General features: G+C 45.0%; 1 protein-coding gene across 1 annotated transcript; it reads right to left on the bottom strand.

Moving 5' to 3' along the window:
• Nucleotides 1-3,320: 3,320 nt before the first annotated feature.
• Nucleotides 3,321-7,585, bottom strand: MTRES1 (mitochondrial transcription rescue factor 1). Its single transcript, XM_040554398.1, has 4 exons — nucleotides 7,476-7,585; nucleotides 5,718-6,153; nucleotides 4,884-4,956; nucleotides 3,321-3,789 (listed from the first exon to the last, which is right to left on the bottom strand). The coding sequence occupies exons 2-4, from the start codon at nucleotides 6,143-6,145 to the stop codon at nucleotides 3,613-3,615; spliced, it is 678 nt and encodes a 225-aa protein (XP_040410332.1). The 5' UTR covers nucleotides 6,146-6,153; nucleotides 7,476-7,585; the 3' UTR covers nucleotides 3,321-3,612.
• Nucleotides 7,586-8,826: the final 1,241 nt, after the last annotated feature.

The following is an 8,826-nucleotide window of genomic DNA, read 5'->3' as shown; positions in this document are numbered from 1 at the left end:
CTCATCCAGAAAGATAAACAAATAGAACAAATGTGGGGTTGTGGTGGTTGATTTTGTCTGGTTGTTTTTTGTTTTTTAACCAGGTTTTCCTTAAAAACAAACAAACTAGCATAACCCCTCAGTTAAGAAACAGGCAAAATCATCATGTGTCCAGTCACACTAAAATTTGTGTTAATAGATGTAAGCAAAACAAATGGTGATTGTCAAAGACTGGAGGAAGATCAGCTAATTAATATTTCTCCCACACACACAAATGTCAAATAATCATTCCCAATTTCCTTCCCAAATTTCATTATGGTGAAACAACAGTTTGTCTTTGTTTCCAGAGGCATTTTGTAGCATCATGTGTTAGTGCTTTGGAGACGAAGCTCACCTCCCTGGAAGGCAGACTCTACCTTATGAGTTAACTGAAGTGAAACATCCCTGAAAGCGTACGATGGAAGGAAGCATGTTGGTAAGGTCTACAAATGTTTCCTGTGGGATGAAGATCCCAAGACATGTCAGCAGCAGGACTGAGACACCCAATTGAATCACATCGTACCTTTGAGATTCGATCCCTTGTATAAAATCTAGGAGTCTGACGCCATGTAATGCTGCTCCTTGTTTCTCCTGCTTCCTCCTTGTTCCAGTGATTTAAAAACCTGAGGTCTCCTTGAAGTACTTGTCCATATGTGCATTGAATGCTCTAGCATTGGAAATGAAGATTTTTTTTTTTTTTTTTGGTTCAGCAGTACTCAGATTTGTGTTGCTCCCCCTGCCACCCGCACCTTTTTCTCTCCTTTCCCCCATGTGTGCCATTGTAGACTGGCCGTCACGTTGAACATGAATTATTTCATAGGAGCTGAATGTATGATTTACCTGTGAGCCTACCTTGTCTAAAAACACCCCAAAGGTCCGGCACTGTGGCTGTGGTGTGCCTCTTCCTTCACCTCCCAGAACTCACGCTGGATCTGCCCACCTGGCGCTCAGGTCAGTCATTAACCAAGCCTTGCCTTTCCTTAGCTCGCAGTCTAAATGTTTGAAGGTTGTAGGAACTAGAGCAACCTGCTCAACAATACCAGGCCCCAGGAACAATCTGATCAATAGAGAACCTTATCCAGGACAGATCAGTGTAGCCAAGCGGAACAACTACTCACCTTCCTGCTGTCATAGTTCTGTTCTGAGATCACCCTGCCTGTGAGTGAAGCTTTCTTTTCTGAAGCAAACTGGTACAGTTCTCCCTTCAGCTATCTCAATCCCAAAGCCAAAGAGGGCACTCTTACCCATCATAAGACTCATTAGGAAGTCTTCCTTTCTTTCCCCCTTGCTGATACTACATGTGGATCAGCATTTTAAATGATGGAGGCCCGTTTCTACCTTTGTCATTGAAGACCTGGTTTTGGTGGCAGTCATCACTAGGACGCATCTTCTTTACTTCCTACTAGGCTCTGCCAAAAGTTCAGATCTAAGGTTTTTCCCTAACGTTTTCATATTCTGTCCAACTCAAGAAATGGCCCTGCCTGTCCTCTCTTATGTCAGCCACTTTCGGTGATGCAGCTTCCCTGCACATCTTGGATGCCAAGCAGCCCTAGGCTTCTTGTTGTAGTTACCCACGGAATCAAAGAACAGCCCAGGTTGCAAGGGACCTTGAAAGATCATTGGGTCCAACCTTCTGTGGAAAAGGGAGCCTAGATGAGATTGTCCAGCATCCTGCCCGGTTGTGTCATGAAAACCTTCAGTGATGGGGACTCCAGCACATCCCTGGGGAGGTTGTTCCAGTGATTTGATTGTTCTCACTGTAGAAAAAAAAATGTCTTTCATCAGCTGGAGCTCCCTGATGTGTTACTCTTAACAAGTCTTTCTACTCATTTCCCTCATCATCCCTGGAGATGATGGGAACCACTTAGAATAGCAATGGCAAGTGGGACTGGGGAACAGAGGATGCACCTTGTGTATTTCCACAGTGCTAGGTGCAAGCTGCAACAAATGAATACAGCAGAGATAGAAATGCCCCCAGGGAATATAGAGCCTCCCATGTTCATGCTTGTAATGCTGAATGACTTGCTTCCTTTCACTTCTGCAGTTTGAGGATCACCAAAACCCTCAAGGAAAGCTTTCCAGGATCATGTCCTCCTAAGAACCAAACTTTTAAAAGGTCACTGTGGCTTTGAAACATTAACCAGACACCTGTCTGCCTCTTTAAACACCTACACACTCATAAAAAAAAATCTCACCACAACAGCACGGATTTGTAGTTCTGTCTGAAGGAAACTAGAAATGATTTTAAATAATGCAATCCGCAGCCACCACATCTGAGGCTATCTATGGGCAGGCACAAGCTGCTCACACTGTCACAGCCCTGCTGCTGGTGGTTGAACCTGACAGTTCCCATGTGCGCCTAGCAAGGTGAGCACCGTTGCTTCCTCTCAATGTCACAGATGTTTTATGCAGCGACAATCCAGTCGTTTACTGGCGTGTACCACGTGTACCTGCTATTCCAATGCATTATGTTTGATTTTTTTGCCTGCACATTTAAATTTCAGGAACATCCAACAAAAAGCGGCCTGACGTATGCTGCTGCTGCCCGTTCCAGGCTATCTCCTTCCCTCTGGGTTCTTCGGGTTACGTCGGGAGCAGAGTGTGGACCGGAGAACAGTGGCTGCCTGCTCCTACAGGCCAGCTGCCTTGTACACACGCCTGCATGTGGATGTGAAGCACATATAAACAGAATAAAAATTCTGCACCACCACTCATCAAATAAGTTGTTTCTGTTGGAGGAAGCATATGTTCAGCATTGCAAGTGTGGGTGATTACTCGAGATGCCTGCCATAAGAGACAGTATTTTCCTGTAGTAATACAGACATAATTTTTTAATCACAGTACTGTCTACCTTTGCTCGGATGTCTGCAGCCACCTAACTAATAAATACTTTTTAAAGTGCATGCTGAAGTAAGTATGTGACAGAAACTGAGATTCCATTTTCCTCTGCATGGTTACTTGAATGGTGAAAATGAGCACTCCGTGTGTCTCCTCACTGTGCCTTCTCCACAAGAGCGCGTCTCTGCCTTGATTAATTCTCTGTCACTGTCAAGTTTCCTGTTTAAAAAAATGCAGATGCAATAAATAATTTTTGTATTTTTGGTATAGCAGCAGTGTACAGAAGCAAGGGGAGTTGGTATTGTTAACCAGGATCAAACCAGTAATTAAGAAAGGAAGTAATTTTACATATTTTTTTTAATCCAAAATATTTAATGACTCTAGAGACACGGCTAAGAAAGCAGTTCTGCTTGTTGTGCTACCAGCTTTAATATAACCTGATTAATAAAACTAGACAGCAATTAAACAGTGATCAAATTACTCTTTATTGATTCATTATTTATAATATCTGTAAGGAAATTGCCTGGAAATAAAAGGGCTGGGTGTTTTCTTCTCCAATACAATGAAACAAGACTAACAGCAAAAAGTGACAGGTTTTTATTGCAGCAATATTGATGCACACAGCATAAGGAGATAACATTCTAACGCAAGCCCTTAAAAAAGGGCACTATAATTTTGTTTAACCAAAATTTGTATTTAACAACAAATGATACAGTTTTCTGCAAAAAAGCCCATGCTGCCACATGCAACTCCCTGTTACTTAAGTACATCCTGTTTGGGCACCTTTAAGTTTTTCCAACGCCTCAAAATTACTTTGTATTTTTCACTTTCAGTCTTGTTAGATACTTTTTTTAAGACTACTCGCATAACTACAACGGTTCCTGTTTCCTTATCTTCACCTACTAAGAGATCCAGCGTGTCACCAATTTTCACCTGGAAACAGAAAGAGAACATGAGTGATCATAAACATTCTCTTTGCGTGCAATTTTAATTTTGTTCCTTTCTTTCCACGTAATAGTCTTATTCTTATAGGTGAGGAGGAAGACAGGCTATACTAGACCCACTGTAGATCCTTCTAGGAAAGCCCTAGCAATAAGCAATTGTCTTCTCATGATGTTCTCTGCCAAAAGCTTTGCCTTTCCTGTTTTACGGCTGACACCCAACTCTGTGAAAAAGGTGTAACGTAGCATTTTTTAATTCAGTTTTACTGAATGATGTTTCCTGCCAATCTTCTTCTATCAACGACCAGGAACAGCAAAATGCAAAATCTTCCCTCCTTCCATTAAAACACCTTAAACTGATGTAAAGAACAGAGTGTTGGTCCATTGTTTGTGCTCCTTTCAAATGCCACAAAAGCAGCATGCCTCTCAAAAACTAGCCCTAACTTTAGCGGATCAGGAACTAAAAACTTATCTTCTTGTTGCCTTTCGACCGCAGTAACTGCCACCTAGGATCTCCCTCATATAAAACGTGTATAGAGGTATGTTTGTCACCATTTGAGCGAGCTCTGGCATGAAAGAACGTGACCAGCTGGGCCTGCAACCCTTTCACCTCTTCTATATGTGTTCTTGTGTGCTCTGCTACTGGTAAAACCACCTCTCCTTGGCTACCCCAGTTTCAATTCCTTTCTATCATCAAACTTTCTCTTTAATCATACGCCTGCTCCATCAATATCTCACATTAACCATTCCTACTCCATCAACCTCATAAGTATCATCACTTCCTTCCGCAACTTGCAAAGTTCTGTCATTGCTGCCACCGGCTTTCTCCTTACTTTCAGCCCTAATTTTTACTTTTTAATACCACAACTCTCCTGTCTGCCTCGGGGAACAGTGTTTTACCCCTGGAATCACAGTCACACACACACACACACAAAGCTGGAAGTGGTGTTAGCAATGCCATTCACATTTGCAGAGCAATTTAGTGGTTACCTCTTCTGACCCAAGTAAAAGGAGGGAGAAGAAGAGGTCACGCCTTAGTTATTCTCTTGTACTGTATTAAAATATTTAAATTTTAAAAAGTCTTACAGTTCTACTTTTCTTCCATAGTTTTTCTCCATTCAGCCTGAGTTCATTATTGTAGAATGCATCTTCTACTTTACTGAAGAAAAACAAGGTTTTATTGCATTTACAGTAACGCAGCGGAACAAATGCAATCATTTCTTTGCAGATACACGAGAAAACCGTTCACATGCGAGGCTTATTTCCACAACTCTAATTTGCACGTAAGGGATATGCTTATTTTAGGACAGGACAGACTTGAGCTGGAGGTAAAGAAGTCTTTCATAGATATTAAATGAAATAGTAGACTATAGGTGCTCTGTGCCACAGGCGCAAGCAATCAAAAGCTGTTTACAAAGACCTGCCTGCTGAATATCCAACAAATAACGTCCCCTGTCCTACACCAGCCAGTTTAATCATTTTAAGTGATCAAATTATAATAATATTCAGTTACTAACAACATTGCAATACAAGGCTTCTGTAGGTTGCATCAGATCATACTTTGTGATATTATTTATAGTGTACATATACCTGGTTGACTTGGTACATTAGGTTTATACTTATCCTCATCTATTTTGGCAACCATTAAAAAGCATATTATTTTATTCCCTCGCTCTCAAATTGGATCTTTTTGTATTACTTAGCACACCATTTTGCATTTTCTTCATTTTAAGTAAATGATAAGTGATAGAAAATGCCTGAAACAAACAAGAACACCTCATACATCCAAAAACTGTTTTTAGGTAGTCAAAACAGCTACACTGAAAAGATACTGAGTTATCCCAGCAAAAAAGGGGTATCAAAACTCAATGTTTAAATACATGACATCTTTCTCATTAGCAGGTTTTCTTCCATACTTACTTTCTTGCAACATCTAGGCCAGCTTTCATGATCACATCATATCGAAGAGACTGCACTACTTTTTCAAGGTCTTTATAATCTTTTACTATATTGGGGTCATTTTCAAATGTATCCTCCAAATCACTTTCTTCTTCATCTTCCTCTTCTTCCTCCTCTTCTTGTACAGTTTGTCTGTTCCTTTTAGAACTTTTGCTACTTTTGTTACGCAGAGAAAGTACTGAGATATACTCTGGAGAAAGTCTTAATGCACATCGTTTTACCGGGGAAAAGCTGAAATATCTTCTGTAGTCTACTGTGCTTGCTTGACAGCTGCAGAATATGCTTTTTCTCCAAGAGGGAAACAGTTTATTAGAGGGGAATTTCTCCCACAGTCCAAACCAGACATTCAGTTTTCTAAAAGCAGTGACGGGGAGTCTGAAGCCAGTCATAGCATACCCTAAAATAAAATAAACACTTATGTAAAAACAAGCAGTGCTTTGACTACTGGAAGGATTTCTCAAGGCACACCATAACAGCTACTACGAAGTGATGGTTATCAAGTTTCCTATTGAGCAATGCATCATCGAAAAGCACGTGGCTATAGAGGCACCACGATGCTATAGAGACCTTTCTCAGACACTGCCAGCCCACCATGACAAACACCCAAAGCATCAGATGGAAACACGACACTAAAACCCGCAATGGAATACTCTGATTTCAATTCTTTTCTGTAGTTTAATATTAACTGTCCAAACTTACTCGTGGCATTTTCCTTCCTCCACCTGACACGCAATTTGTAAAAGAAACAGAGTTAACTATTTAATGAATGACTCATTCTCGATACAAGCGGCTCGTTCAATGCTGCAGATAAAGCCAGAGGAGTTGAAAGTTTCTGAACTTCAGCCTCTGCTCAGAGCAGAGCACTCCTGGGCGGCAGGGTGCTGCAAAGTGCTCGTCATATTCCCCTAAGGGGGAACCAGCACCGCTGCGGAGTTAGGAGAAACAACGCTGCTCTATAAACTGCAACGGGACTCAGGCCAGAAACAACACGCTCATCGGCAGCTGCTCCTTTTTTGGGACCATCTCTAACGGGTGTAAGCAGGCAGAAATGCCCACAAACCCCCAGGTTCTTAGCAACTGGTCTGCAGTCCTTCCTGGCCGGCTGTGAAATTGCTTTTATTACGGCGTTAAGTGTGTGTGTGCAGACAGACACCTGTTTGCTTCACCAGACCGGAGTTTTGTCTTCCCTCTGCCCAAGGGAACGCTGCTGAAACCTGAGGGAGTTTCTCGCTGCGTGCCTTCAGCTACGGGAGGGAAAAGGCCTTAATTATCGGCCAAAGAAACATGACCACAACCCCGTGGCTTTTCTCTTCTTTTTATATGCTATTATAAGCTATACGAGGCACAGCTGAAAATTTAGGTGGGTGCAGTCCTCGCGGAAGACCCACCCCTCTCCTCAGCGCGGGGCCAGATTCCCGGCGGGGCTGTGTGACCACGCGAACACTTATTACTGCTTATTTTCAGACCTGAACCTCCTCCCTGCCGGCCAGCGGCTACCGCGAGCTGCCGAAGGGCCCCGAAACACGGCTGCCGGCTCCCCCCGGCACCACGGGCGGCAGCGGGGCGGCTCCGAGGGCCCCCCGCGGGCCTGAAGGGCCGCGGCCCCGCTGCCGGGCTCCTTCCAGCCCGCGGCTCCCCCGCTGCCGGGGCCCCGGCCCCGTGGCCCCGCTCCCTCCCGGAGCCCTCCCCGGGAGGCCGGGGCGCACCGGGCGCCGTTACCTGGCTCCCCGCGGCGCCTCAGGCCCGGGCCCGCCGCCGCCTTCCCCGCGCCGCCGCCTGCAGGCCGCAGGCCCGGCCTCAGCCCCCGCCCGGCGCCCCCTGCCGGGCCCGGCTGCGGAGGGAGGAGGAGGAGGAGAAGGAAATGGTCCGGGTCCGAGACTCCTCCTGCCCTGAGCTGCTCTGTGTCAAACCGAAGATGCTGGGCTCGCTCCCCCGGCTGGCCCTCCCCGCACCGCTCTTCGCTACCGCCGGAGCAAGGCACGTGGGGCTCGGTGCCGAGGGGCAGCGGGTGGTTTCAGCTCCGGCTCCAAACCAGCAAACGGGGGAGATGGAAATCCCTCGCTAGGGAAACGCTTTCTGCAGATGCTAAAGTCCAACGATTCATTTAAAAGGCTTGGGCACGATGACAATCTAACGCCAGTCACACTGTATCCCGGGTTTCACCCTTTTTCCTTCACTATTCATCTCCCTCTTCCACTCCACATCAAGTCCTGTGAGGAGCGGCTGAGGGCACTGGGGTTGTTTGGTCTGGAGAAGAAGAGGCTCAGGGAGACCTCATTGCTCTCTGCAACTACCTGAAAGGAAGGTGTGGGGAGCTGGGCGTCGGCCTCTTCTCACAGATAATTAGCAATAGGACTAGAGGGAATGGCCTCAAGTTGCACCAGGGGAGGTTCAGTTTGGAAATGAGGAGACATTTCTTCTCAGAAAGAGCAGTCAGGCATTGGAATGGGTTGCCCAGGGAGGTGGTGGAGTCACCGTCCCTCGGGGTGTTCAAGGAAAGGTTGGACCTGGTGCTTAGGGACATGGTTCAGTGGGTGACGGTGGTACGGTGATGGCTGGACCAGATCATCTTGGAGGTCTTTTCCAACCTTAATGATTCTATGATTCTACTGGTGGTAATCCATAACCCCTTCTCTTTAGAGCTCAGAAATGAGGTAAAGTCCATCCCTCCTCCTGTATTCTGCCAGGTTTCTCTCTGCCGTGCCCCACTCACACCTCTCTTGGTGTTTCTCAATGTGTTGATTGCTCAGCATTTTGAAGGTTCTCCATATCCATACAAAATGGGTACAAGTGCAACCACATCAAATTGGCAGCATCTTACCCTGATGTAAAGTGCTATACAAAGTTTGGGGTAATTTTGGTAGATGGAAGAACTCTTCAGTTTTCAATTTCTACTTTAAAAATCCCTTCACCTCACCTGTCAGAGCAATCCTCCCTTGGCAAATTACCAGCAAATATGGCAAGTGATATGGCTGTGGAGCTACTGCTGCACAGAAGCTGTGCAATTAACATGGGCATTATAATTGATTGCTTAATTTTACACCTGCATAAGTTTTGTCATAAAACATTT

This window comes from Cygnus olor, chromosome 3 (genome assembly GCF_009769625.2).
Source record: "Cygnus olor isolate bCygOlo1 chromosome 3, bCygOlo1.pri.v2, whole genome shotgun sequence".
NCBI lineage: Eukaryota > Metazoa > Chordata > Aves > Anseriformes > Anatidae > Cygnus > Cygnus olor.
Note: the sequence above shows the minus strand (reverse complement) of the source record. Positions and strands in the feature narration are given on the sequence as shown.

Coding starts and splice junctions, on each gene's coding strand:
- MTRES1 (XM_040554398.1), bottom strand. CDS start 6,145: ATGACTGGCTTCAGACTCCCCGTCACTGCTTTTAGAAAACTGAATGTC. Junction 4,957..5,717: donor GGCCTAGATGTTGCAAGAAA/GTAAGTATGGAA, acceptor GTTTTTCTTCAG/TAAAGTAGAAGATGCATTCT. Junction 3,790..4,883: donor TATGGAAGAAAAGTAGAACT/GTAAGACTTTTT, acceptor TTCTGTTTCCAG/GTGAAAATTGGTGACACGCT.